This window comes from Dinoponera quadriceps, unplaced genomic scaffold, assembly GCF_001313825.1.
Source record: "Dinoponera quadriceps isolate SergipeBrazil2010 unplaced genomic scaffold, ASM131382v1 scaffold588, whole genome shotgun sequence".
NCBI classification, from domain to species: Eukaryota; Metazoa; Arthropoda; class Insecta; order Hymenoptera; family Formicidae; genus Dinoponera; species Dinoponera quadriceps.
The window spans coordinates 94,902-108,525 of record NW_014554802.1 but is presented as its reverse complement, the minus strand read 5'-3'; the positions used below and the strand labels follow the sequence as shown (position 1 = coordinate 108,525).

The following is a 13,624-nucleotide window of genomic DNA, read 5'->3' as shown; positions in this document are numbered from 1 at the left end:
ATGTAAGAAAAATAAAGAAGGCGACGTCACGATGATATCGTCCCTTCACCAAATAATGCTATAACACTATATAAAATTGTGTGTGTGTGTGTGTGTGTGTAATAATGAGCGCCTTTCTCAATTTGGCACAAGAGTTACGAGTTACTTTTCGATCTTTGGTTTCAATAAATGGCTAGAGAGAGATAGATAGATAGATAGATAGATAGATAGATAGAGAGAGAGAGANAGAGAGAGAGAGAGAGAGAGAGAGAGAGAGAGAGAGAGAGAGGGAGGGGGAGAGAGAGAGAGAGAGAGAGAGAGAGAGCGGGCGTAAATCTAGAAATCTGGAAGCGACACGAAAAATTAACGTGGACGTAACGTTGCACACGAAGGTGATACACACTGCGTCTGTATCACTAAATGATACATTGAGCTATGATATCGCTGCAGATATGAACCAAAATATATCGGTCTCTCGAGAAGAACTCGATATCGGTGTATATATAAAGTTCATGACAAATATTTATACATTTAGGGTGTCTCATCGCGCAACAACGGCGTATTCTGAAGCTTAATTGAAGTTGAGAAGAATTGATAGAAAAATATTGGGGCATCAATACTTTTTGAACTATAAGTTAATAAAAAATACTGCAAAATAAACTTGAGGAGGTCAAATAAATAGTAAAATTATATTTTTAGTTAATTCCAGGCAAAGTACACTTGAACAGAATTCCCAAGATTGAAAGCTTATTTATACAACGGCATATACAAAAATTAAATCTACGAAGTTAAATCTTAGATAGTCAAATGCAAGGCTGAGAAGTTATTTTTTAAAAGTAACTTGTTATTGTTGTTCAGCAAGTATATAAAATACCCAATAATAGTTATAATAATTAATTTTCATTACTATTTTCATCAAATTTTGAAGACATTTTTTACGATTTTTTACAATACGTTATCGCTCATCCCATATATTCTATAGGGTACACCGTTAGGCGTATGAAAATATTAAATATGCAAAGAAATGTGTTGGGTGTCTTGCCATGCCAAGATCGGAGCAATGAAAGCAAACTCGGTTAATGTCCAGCCAATTAAAACAAAATCGGTAATAGTATCGAACATAAGAATATTATAACAAAAAATTAAAAAAGTTCATCAGTTGGTTGGATCATCTTGTCTTCGTAGGCTAGATATCTTACCACAAAAAGCTCAATAACTTTGAAACAGCTTATTTAAAGTGAATAAAATTATAGTGCTTTTAGAAGGTCTGAAGAAAGGCAATAAAAAGTAGGGAGTTCCATTAAAAAAATTCAAGGTGACTTTGACAACGCCACCCAAGTTTAAGCTGTTCAGTAAATTGATCTTTTTAAACCCTACAACATTTATCTGAAACAGTTTTCTATAAAACATATTCTTCGAGATATTTCGGGGATTTTTTCTTCACCCTATATATATATATATATCAATTCAATATATATATATATATATATGTATCGTGAGTCGAGCTACGTAAAAGTGAAAATTTGAACGTCATATTGAACTTCGATAATAAACATACCGATTTTTGAATGAATCAGCAAGAAAGTGTACGTCTCGTATGAACGAATATGTACGATATTGAATTTGTAGATATTGTAATAAATACACATACTTCTCTCGGCAATCCGCTTGCCGAAATACTCGTCGTCACGTATAAAGCTAATGCCGCCTATGACATACATAATAATGACTAGAATAAAAATGAACATTACAATTTATCACCATGCAGATATACTTATAGCTACCGTTAGGCATCTTGATTGAAATATCTTGTTAATGACATCCCAGATAGCAAACGGTATATTTGATACATACATATATGTATACATATATATACGTATTCTACGTTTGTAGAAAAGATAATGCGTTACACAAGTGACATACCGTTCAGATAAAATTTGCATTATTCGCTAACAGATCGCTGGGAATTTTGAAATCGCTTCCTCCCTGCGCGGTTTAAAACGGCGATAAGGGGGTATGCTCGGGGAGATTTAGCGCTGTTCGCGGGACTAGAGAATAACAAACATGACGTCACTAATGTGCTACGTTATAACCGCGCACTATAAACGTTATTCCTTCCGAGGTAATGCAATGGTAGCGTTAGCGTTTGTAAGCTTCGTGAACACCCAAAACGTCAGGATTCCTGAATGTCGTACATTGTATCCATTATTCTATTCCCGTCCCACGTAGCGGACAGTCGCGCGAAAAATAAGTTTCGGTATGTCGAAACCGAGTTTAAACTGCGACGATTGACCTAACCTAAAAAGAAGTTTGACCTAACTCGAAGAAGAACAAAAGAAGATCCAAAACGACGCGATAATTCGTTCTTTTTAGCTCCTGAAAACATTTTGTCTCATTCTAACATATTACACTAGTTCAGTAGTGCAACTAAAAAGAACAGACCAAATGCTAACGCTACGTTAGCTATCACTTTCGCGCTATTGGCCTCACGAACAATATTATTAGTGTCTGCGTTTATAGCGCTGATAATGTCTCCCCGCACTCAAAATAATTCGGTGTGGCATTCGAGTTGGTGTCCTTCGAGGATATTGTGTCCGACGTTTTGTAAACATTTCACTTCTTCATATAAGAAGTTCTGTACAGTTTCAGGTTGATCCTCACCTTGAAAAAGTGAACTGAAATATTTACGAAACGTCGGATATAAATCTTGAAAGACGCGGTGCCAACTCGGAAACCACATCGAATATTTACCCGCATCGCGAAAATTATAAATTATAATTATAATAAAATAATTCCCCAAGAGACCGAAGAACTATCTAGGATGTTGTCACCAAAGCCACGTATTACACAGAGTATTTCGCTTACTTCATTTCTTTTCGTTTTCCTTGGGAGTATAGATCCGAAATAGAAGAATATATAAACTAGGAGCTATAAGTAACAACACTTTTAATAATCTTAATTATCACGGACGTGGCACTGGATCACGATGTGTCTTTGCTCCTTTCTCATTACTCTTACCCTCTATAGACGTTAACACTCATCATACTTATTCCGTGTTGCTCAGAAGGAAGAATAGATAATAAATAATTTAACAGTTATGTCATTACGGACAAAAACTAAGGTTTCTCCACTATCATATTCTGGAATAAATTTCTCTTTGTAGAATCTCGCTACTTCTTTCTCTTAAAAAAATAACGTCCACCCTCTTCTTTCTCCTTTGAACGTCATGGATGCGCATTGTCGTATATTTATCGCGTTAAACTACGGTGTGGACGACTGTCTGCGCTACCGTGTGATATTATTGATTTCTTTATTGATCTTTCTTCTCGGCGAAACCTCTTACGGTTCTCTCATTGCATGTGATTCATGTACGCAGACCGGTATAACAATCTGACTGTCAAGTCGTGTAATAATAGTAATTAGGATTTTGCAGTTATTTTCAGAATTGGGAAAGTTACTTTTCAAAGGTGATTCGTTATCCATCGTTATCCATAGGGGAAAAAAAAAAACGTTACCATTATCGTTACTCGTCCGGGGAAATTCTTGTTTTAATTCTACTTTTTATGAACACGATGAGCGTAAGATTTCTTTGGTGCTATACTGAAAAATTAATTTTTGTAACTGATACCAAAATATTTGATATTATGGTTGACCATATTTTTTATTTGCGTTCAATATATCACGGAAAGAATAAACTTCATAAATTCATTTAAGTTAGCGCAACCAAATTATTTATTTAGTATCTTCTGGTTCCTTAAAATTAGTTATCTTTTTTTACTGGAAAATGGCCTTATTACGAAAGATATCACAATAGTTTTAAGTGTACAGAAACATATCTGTACCTGTAAAGGCGTCAATATGCAACAGCGTTCGTAGTTCGGTGGGTAAAGACTGATAGTAAAAGTCTGACTCCCGATAGAAGTAGCTTCCTTTTATTTTTATTAAAAAATTAAACCTTTTTTTGGTTGCAGTAACTAAACAGTTTGTTGAGCATATATTAACCAAATTATTTAGTTAGGTCTATTAAGTTGTGGTAGACATGAGTTATGAATTTTTCAGTATATATATGTATATATGTATATATATACACACGGAAAAAAGTTTCTTTTTTCTCTTCCAACTATCTCTCTCATCTGTGCCCCCGGAACCACTTTCGCATTTATTCCGAGGGCACAGTGATTGAAATTACCTGAAAATGAACGAACCAAACACGTTTTTGATCGAAGAAAACAAAATTTCTCATTATAAGAACCGAGTTTAGTTTATAGAAACCAGAAATTCTATTCCTTTCAATCAAAATGTGTTTGGTTTGTTCATTCGTCAGATAACGTAAACTTTTTTCCGCGTAGAATATAATATAAAATAACTCGTTGCCGTTATCGTTACTCAAGAAGTAACTAGTTGGACGGAAAATTTCGGGAGAAAAAAGGGAAAGAAGTGACGAGGCTGGCGATAATTTAGGTTTTTATAAAGTTTTGTAAAAGCAGAAGGTTGAAGTATCAAGTTGGGCTAGTTTTTAGCCCGCTATCTCTGTGGAGATTATTGTTTGTGAATTTCTAACGATTCTCTCTGTATTTCCTTTATAAAAGGAATTCTTGCAAAGAAGTTACAGTTTACTCCTCTTCCCAAAGAAATAAACCGACATGTTGACGAGATTCCGGAAACAAATGTACGAAGGACGCGACACCAACTCGAAAACGAATGACTCACCGCTGTCCATACCATGTATTCTACATAAAAAATAATAAAAGTACCTTCCAATCACATATTCGTTACATTGTTATTAAAAAAATCATGTTATCAACAAAATAATAACTTGGATTAAGTTATTTTAACAAGCCAACAAAAGTCACCGCGGGTTATTGTGTGATGAACAAAATTATTTCTTATGTATAATTTATAATATGAATAAAAATTCAAACGTTTCTCGGTCGAGTTTAAAAATAATAACTAACCGTTGCATTAAAGAAAAAAAAAAAAACTTACAACGGCGACAACGTAGCAAATTACTCTGCTACCATTCACATTCTGCAATTCTGCAGCCATTCACATCATTCGATATATTCGTGCATCGTGACTGTTTAATGAAACGACAACGATACTTCGACTATTATTCAGAAAACGTGGCATCTCTAACATAAACCATAAAACTATAAAAAAAAAAAACGTAATATTTGATATATCTTAGTCGCTTCGTGGGATAATATTCGACAGGTATGTTGCATGCAATTGAAAGATTCTGGTAACTCTACACCTGATAACGTCAAGAATATTATGCCGGTCTGCGTACGCCCGACTTGACATGCGAGACGATCGAAAGAATAAAGTATCATTTTGCGCTATTTTACAAACGTCGTGCGTGAAAATGGCAGTTCCCCTCTGGAATTCGAGCGTATCGTAAAATGAAGCGGCGTACACGTGGATCAATGAGACAATCAATGCAGAGTCGCTGGGAGCGATTCGCGAAAGGACCCGTCCGGAACGAAAAATGTTGCCGGGGAGACCAGTCGCCGTGAAACGAATTGAGAACGATCAATAATAACCGGGATAATGGTGATATCCTGTTCTCGGAGGATGATAAGGAGCTGGACTTACAGGGTAACTAGGATTGTATCCAGTCAAAGGCGGCGGAGACAACATTCGGCCGTCGCCGGTGTCAGGTACCACGTGCGTCGTCGCCGAGCCAGCCGACTGCGGACTAGTGATGACGCGGGTGCCTGATCCGTGCAAGTGATGAGTCCTGGAGAGGCTCAGGTCGACACTGTGCCTGCCGCCAGGCGTAAGGTCCAGACTGACCACCCTCAGAACATCTCCGTGTGGGTAAGGCGGCGGTGGTGGCGGCGGCGGCGGCGGTGGGGGCGGCGACATGGAATAGTTGCCGGTCCTGCTGAGGTCCACGCTCTGCCGCTCGCCGATGTCGTACAAATGATGGTGATGGTAGCGTGCGTTCTGAACACCGAAGCTATGATGGAAACTCCGGGCGGACATGTCGAGACCCTGGAGCTCGCCACTGTTGAGCACCAACGGCTCGAAGTTCGACCTCTCCCGGATGAAGTCTTGATCGAGCGGATCGTAGGATTTGTAGGAGGTCGACAGATCCAGCTGCAATGCCTTTTCCTTCACGGAGAGGCTGAGATTCTGCGCCACCGCGTCACCCTCGTCGCTCGACAGGTTGTCCGTCGGTACCTGATGATGATGATGCATGTCCTGATAGCGAGGATTCGGGGTGGCGGACGGCGACACCAGGTCCTCCTGCTGCATGTGGATATAGTTCGGCGACGAGACGCGCGGCAGCTCCTCGTGATGCAGATACTGCTCGATGTTGTGCGTCCGCGAGGTGTTCATGTAGTCGACCGGCCGGTGCAGATGATAGTCCACGTGCAAGTGGCTCGGAGGAGTGTGCCGGTCGTCCGGCGCGGGCGACATCAGCTCCTCCTGCTGTTGTATGTACGAGTCCAAGTGATTCGGCGAGCGCTGCGGTATCGGCGACTGCAGGTTCGGGATGGTGTACAGGTTGGTTTCGCGATCATTGTCCTCCAAAATCGGGCTGGACACCGTGCCGATGTCCCTCTCCGCGGCGTCCAGGGCCGCTTCGACCAGGAGGCTCGCGCTCTCCGTCCTACGGTACACGCTCAAGCTCAGCTTGTTGCCGTCGATCAGGGTCTGCGCGGTCGTCACGATGCGCGCCGCATTCTTCTCGCCGCTGTCTTTCCTGTCGTCTTCGAAGTCGTACACGTCGGAGGATGGCGGAAGATGAGCGCTCACCAAGTCGGACGAGGCTGGCGGGTTGAATTCACCCATCCACTTCTTGCTGCCCTTGCTCTGCACCTTCGCGGACGCGCCGTACAGATCAACTTCCGCCGTCCGTTGCACGTTCTCCATCGTCGCGTCGATGTCGGCGGACAGGGCCTGCGGCGACACGGCAATCTGAAGCTCTTGCTCCGATTTGTACTTCACCGTATTCGCACCACCACTTTGGAATTCTATGATCGTGTTGTGAGCTGGGTTCATCGGCACTTCGACTTTCAGGCTGTTTTCCGAACTGCAGTCGTCCAGAGACGGTAAACTGTTGCTGTTGTCCTGCTATAGACAAGCAAGAGAGGAAATTTCGCCGAATGTTACTGCCTGATGAGAACGGCATTCGGTCGTTGCTGGATTGATCTGACCGGAATATCAGTTTGAATGTGAGAAAAATTAATCGGCCATAATTTATGAATATATTTCCTTTGTAAGAGGCGCTGAAGGGGATTCATCGTATGATTTTATATAGAGACTGATTATACATATATATATATATATATATATATATATATCAATCAAATAAATATTTTATAATAAATACTTCAAAATATTATAGTTTTCTCCAAAAAAAGAAACATTTTATTTGTTTGTTTTAGTTATTTCACTCTTACCTGTAAAATTATTGATTTTTTTTTCTTATTTGATCGAACAACGAGTGAAGAAAGAGTTACCTGTGAATTTCTTCTGTTAGAATGAGCGGTCTTTCCGCAAGGCATGTCCTCGACGAGGCCACCACTGTACGCGTCGAAGGTATACGCCACGGATCTCTCAATTTTGGGCATCATCTCCTCCGTAAGGCCGTGCACTTTCTTGTAGTGGAATTGCAGGCACTGTTTCGTGGTGAAGGCCGCCGTACATTCATTCTCTTTGCATCTAGAAAAGGGAGATATCGCTTACACAAAATACCGAACGCTTCAATGGGGACAAAGAGGCTTGAAATTTGAAAAAAAAAATTGATTTTCAATTCTTTTCGGAGTTTTTTTTTTTAGAAATTCGCCCATTTATTGAATTCAAAAATTAAACTTAGAAAAGCAGAACACGTGTGAACCAATGCACGGACGGTCTCAAGGTAGGCGGCATTTCGTCGCGGTGCGTAATCGATAATTGGCCTTGGGGATTCGCGCCAAAAACCCAGTTGATTCCTACATGAATCTTCACAAATCACGTGGGTTCCTGTACGAATTTTTATTATATGGATTAGCATGAGCTTCATTGAATTTCCATGGGAATTCATCTGGAAATTTTTAACAAGGATAAAGCAACACTTCACCATGCTATTCAAGATGCGATAAACGCCCTAAGGATGACCTGTTATTTAGACACACCGTTACAGCCAAAATGCCAATGAGAATTCGTATGTAGTCACAGTGATATTTAATGAAATATGAAAATAGGACAATAAAGTTGTCGGTGCGATTATTTTATATCGGAGGATAAAGGATGTTCGACAATGCATGCGCCGACTAGTTCGTTAGTTCGACCCTGTATCAACAATTATTATTAACCAATTCTCCCACAGTTAATTAAAGTAAGCCTTTGATTTTCTAGAAAAATAATGTCTCCGCCAAGAGTCGAGCCTGGAAAGTCGTCGCGAACAAAGTCGAGCAGACTGGTCGAGAACTTCCGCGGGCTTACCTGAAAGGTTTTACGCCGCTATGCGTAAGCATGTGTATTTTCAAGTTGCTTTTGTTCTGGAACATCTTCCCGCATCGATCGCAGGTCGCTGCGGCGACGACGTCTTTATGATGAACTTCTTTCATATGGCGCTGCAAAGCTGCACGGGAGCCCAACAGTTTCAAGCACGATTTACATTGAAATTCCCTGAGCACCTCAGCCATATCTGCAAGATACGCTTCGTTTAGCGTGAGAAAATTACAAGAGGGAAAACGTGCTCCTACCGTTGTGCATTCTCTTGATGTGCACTTTTAGTTTCTGCGGTTGACAGAACTTGCGCCCGCAAAAGTCGCACAATGGTCGCGATCGTTGCGGGTTTTGCGCGCATCCGTAGGTCCTATGCATCTCCAAGTAGTTAAGCCTCAAGAAGAACTTCTTGCAATATTGACATTGGTACGCGCCGCGGCCCGCGTGCAACTCCGCTGCATGTTTCATGATGTTATCCTTGCCTAGAACCGCAGCGCCGCAAACCTGTAGAACGAGAGAATTTCTTTTAAACAAAGAAATAAGCAAGCGACTTTCTTCAATCTCGACGGTTAACTGCGAAGAAACAACAGCTTTGTCGTCTAACAATAACCAAAGTGATTCTGTTAGCCAAATAGATAACCATTTATAAAGAGAGAACAAACTTGTTCGCAAACTCTCTTATTTTCCATATTGGTAACGCTGCAAACTGAGTTAACCAACACAGCTGCTGACGTACGTGTCTTTTCATAAACTTCAAAATAAAGGAGTGATTACCTTGCAGTGATATTTCCTTATGGTCAAACTGTAATTGGTATCGTGGAAGATGCAACAGTGCAACCGGTAGTAAATCGGGTGTGAGAAATTGAGGTTACATCCTCCGCAATCTGAAAGATAACGTGATAACGCAATCGAATAGAAAGTGTGGTTTGTCGGCGAAATTTACGCACTCGTTTTGTCCATCTTGTTTTTTCTCGTCCATGCGAAGGATTGCGAGTCCGCCCAATAAGTGAGCTCCATACCCGATATGATGTTCTGCGTGGTAACAAGATGCAGTTGACCCTGCTTGGTAATGACCGCGACGCTCCTCTTCTCTTTCGTCTCAGCTGGTCTGATGTATCGAATCCAATTGCTCTTCAGCGGATCCGTAGTGCTGACGTACACACTCTTCCCGTTATTATCTACCTGAAAGGAAGCAAATTATTTGCACGATTAGTTATCCTGCGACAATAGCGTTGAAGACGTTCGAGGGGGGTCACAATTATGACGATGACATAGTTTTTTTTTTCTTCAGAGATTTAAAGATCGAGATACATTTTTATTTCTTAATAGAATTATTTGTTTGCACGATTTTATAGCCAACATCGAGAGGGAGTTCAGCAATCTATGACCTTTAAGTGATCCTGAACGTAGAAAATTATTATGTTTGTTGAAAAGATTCCAAAATTTACACAAGTCCTCTCGCTTGTTTTACGCGAGTTGCGGCGGGATGCTATACATAAAAAATGGAGTAAAAATCAATATTAAGAATTTAATAAATAACGTTTCAGAAAACGGATCGTTCGTTCCGAATATTCTCTTAGATTTAGCACGGACTCAAAAAGATAATATTCAATGGTTGCTCAAGCGTTTCCTGTGAAACGGCAGTTTAATCTAAAGATGGGACGAATCAATTCAAGGAGAACTCAGGGGAATAGATCGTACGATAATACCTCCCAGATATGACGCATGGAGAAGTCGTCCGGGATGTCCATTTCTCTGATCGGTATGCCAATGAGCGGGCCCAACTTGGCGTACATCGGCACCGAGTTCTTCACGTATACCCCGAGGCCGTGGTCGCTATTGGTGATCCTCAGCTCAAGACAGTCCGGCAACGAATCCCTCGCATACAAAGGCCGGTCCGTGTCGACCGCCAGAAGTTTCTCCTCTCTCTGCACCTTCTTCTTGCACTGTTCGCCGTGCAGCGGCTCGTCGTCCGACTCGAAGCCGTCGTCCGCCAGCCTGCCGTAGCCCTCCGACATCGGGTCGCTGGTCTTCACAGCCTTCACGACCTCTGCGTTCTTCTGATGCCTGCACAGCCAGTCCTCGTAGGTGATCGCATCCGCGATCGTGTACTGCGGCGCAGCCAACGGACAGGCGTCTTGCAGGTGACGGCTGTTGCACTCCTGGCAGAGCTTGATCCTGATGGCCAATCTCTGTGGCTCGTCAGTAGCACCTTCGGCGGTCTTGACGGAGCTCGCCGAAGACGATTCGGTCTCTGGCACGGGCGTCTCCTGAATGGCCTCCTCCACGACGACGATACCGTCCTGGGGCGCCCTGCGCACGTCGTGGTGCTTCTTTGCTTTGTGCTCGTTCGTATGCTTGTGCTTCTTTCGCCGATGTTTGAGTCGGCCTTCCGCCTCGTCCGCGCCGACCTCCGAAAGATCGTTTTCGTCGATCTGGGCGCCTTCACGCGGCTTCTTTCGCCTTCTCTTCAGCTTGCGATCCTTCGACTCGTCGTTGTGCGACTCCTCCTGCGACTCTGTGCCGGCTTCCGTGCGCTTTGATTCCTTGGCGAAGTCATCCTGAGACAAGGCGGACGCGTGTGACTTAGCAGTTCTAATATCTTCTAAGGTATCTTTAGTGGACTCCGCGCCGGGCACACCGGTTTTCACGTTGCACCTGCCGCTGTCGTTACTCGTATTATTTACATCGCTTATAAATCTTATACTATCTACGTGCTCAGTCTTTATCGTAGCGGCTTCAACGACCTTCGTATCGAGTCTCTTTACGCCTAATTTTAATTTAGCGTCTAACCCACCGCCAACCGTCTCGCTTGTCGCGTTTTGCTCCGGTGCGTCGGTGGGCACGTTCACGGCGTTCACGGGGCTGCCGTTCTTCAAGTGCCGCCGCTTCTTGCGTTTGTCCTTGTGATGCTTCGTCTTGTGGTGCTTCGACTTGGAGGTGCGTCGCACGTGCAACTTGATCACGTCGTCCAGCACTACCGACGATACATCGCTTATCGTACCGGCGGGATGCACTTTGATCGCAGACTCCTGCTTCCTCAGGCTCCTGCGAATGAACATTTCCTCCGCTTCCTCCGTTTTCTTCTCATCTTCTGCAGTTTTAATTTTGAGAGCTTCCTCATCGCGATCCCTGGCCTGGCTCGCCATCCAATCCTCCGCTCCATTGCATTTCTCCTCTTGCCTGTGTAAGAGAAATCCATTAGCATCTAAAATATTGATGTTACAGAAAACCAAAAATTCAATAATTCCGATGAATCTTCTTTTTTTCTTACGCTGAGAAAGATCATATTCATTTTTTCAAATCTTTCTACGAAATGAATATTCTCAATCTATTTGAATAATTATCCTTTACGAACCTTTGTTACGTATCTTATGCAATCGAAGATAGTGTTTGTTCAATTGATATCTTCGCTTATTACAAATATTGATAAGACACTCGTTTCTTAAATCATTTTTGGTTATCCTATAATTTCTCTTTTCAAAAAGTAAATCTTTATTTATAATGTCCCTAAACGAATCGCAAGTAATATATTTTGTTAATAATAGCATTCTTCTAATTGTAGGATCTAGACAATCCTTAGGTGAAAAAAAAAACGGGTCATTAAACGATCTCGCACTGGGAGATATATCGAGCATAGAATTAAGATGCGAGGATTTGTCACAACAGTGATAACAGGAATAGCCGCGAGTAAAAATATATCGCCTGATAACTACAATCGATCAGCTCGACTTTGCGAGTTTCAAAATACCGCGGCCAAGTAGCACGCGTTTTTCGCAGCATTATCGATCCGATCGCCCCTCCTTGCCGTCTCTAACCGAAAAACCCGCGAATCGTCCCCCGCAAGATGGCGATTCAATGGAACACTCACAGTAGACACAGTAGAGGGGAGTCGCGTGACAGGTTGGGCTGTCGTGTCGCGCGACGTTATTGACAGACGCAGCGCATCGTCGTCGTCGGTGGCGATTCACGAGATCGTGACTCACAGCAACAACGACGCCGCCATGAAAGAAAGCGTACCTGACGGTGGACTCCGCGAGATCCAGTAGGTAAACCGCGACATCTTCGTCCGTGGTCAGGCCCAGACGCTTCTTCAACGACAGCCAGCGTCTGCCATTCGTCACGCCGATGTGTATGCTGCGAAAGTGCTTCGTCGTCACTTCCGGAGCAGCCGTCGTCGCCGCCGCTGTACCGGGCAGCGGCGCGGCGCAGCCCCCGTGCTGTTGATGCGGCGACTGCTGCCCGCTACCTCTCGTGTTCGCCGGTTCCCTCACATGTCGCGTGCCTTTCTTCGGCATTACTACATCGTAGAGGCCGCTATCCGATCGGCTGCGGGAATCTGGTGTGGTGTATCGGACCCGCGAAAGGGCACCTCCACGGGAGGACGCGCACCGATATTATCCTATCCTCTTTATGCTCACCGTCGCCTGTCACCGCCGCCGCCACCACCACCACCTCCACCTCCTCCTCCTCCTACACCGCCTCCTCCGATGCCAATGACGCCACCACCACTACTGCCAATGTGCCGCCCACCCTGAGACGCGCGCGTCCTATCCCCTTCGAACCTCTTTCTCTCCCTCTCTCTTTGTCACTCTCCTCCAATCGTGGATGAAACCGCCGGCCATTTTGTTTTATCGATTACGCGGCCGAGATGTGCGACAACCCTGTGTCATTCTCATGTATATACCAACATGACCGACGGCGGAACTGTATCGATGTCTTGACACTAGTCCATCTTCAATCCTGTTCCATTTCCAGTGTAGAGCGAATTTATTGTCCTAGATAAATAGAGCAGCGACAGGTGCGGTCGATAGATGCGATATATCGAAAGCCGCCATCTTCATTCTCCGCATATCAACGGTCTGTTCTTTTTAGCTTGTGCAACAAGTTAGACCAAGACAAAATAGTTTCGCTCCAACTTATTGCACCGACTCAGCAGCTAAAAAGAACATACCAGGGGGAGAAGCCAAAGCAGCAAAATGACGCGTGAAACATTGGCTTCGGCGCCACATATTGGAACTGGCGGATAATTGACAAGCTGTAACGATCATTTCATTCACGGATGGAAACAATGTGGCGTTGAATCACGTGATTTAGATAGCCAATCAGTGTGTGGTTTCGCTTCTCTATTTATTTAGAAAAAGATTCTTTTTGGCCTCACAAGTGCCATTTAAAATCAACCATTCTGCCGAAACGTGCAAGA

The 13,624-nt window shown here is 43.2% G+C and overlaps 1 protein-coding gene across 2 annotated transcripts; it reads right to left on the bottom strand.

Annotated features, from left to right (window-relative positions):
- Positions 1–4,999: 4,999 nt before the first annotated feature.
- LOC106742061 lies at positions 5,000–13,556 on the bottom strand. Of its 2 annotated transcripts, none has more exons than XM_014614651.1 (8): positions 12,442–13,556; positions 10,131–11,604; positions 9,369–9,603; positions 9,196–9,305; positions 8,679–8,925; positions 8,416–8,620; positions 7,452–7,653; positions 5,000–7,062 (listed from the first exon to the last, which is right to left on the bottom strand). In XM_014614651.1, the coding sequence occupies exons 1-8, from the start codon at positions 12,717–12,719 to the stop codon at positions 5,512–5,514; spliced, it is 4,302 nt and encodes a 1,433-aa protein (XP_014470137.1). In that variant the 5' UTR covers positions 12,720–13,556; the 3' UTR covers positions 5,000–5,511. The 2 variants fall into 2 exon arrangements, with proteins under 2 accessions (XP_014470137.1, XP_014470138.1); XM_014614652.1 differs by having other exon boundaries at positions 5,000–7,059.
- Positions 13,557–13,624: the final 68 nt, after the last annotated feature.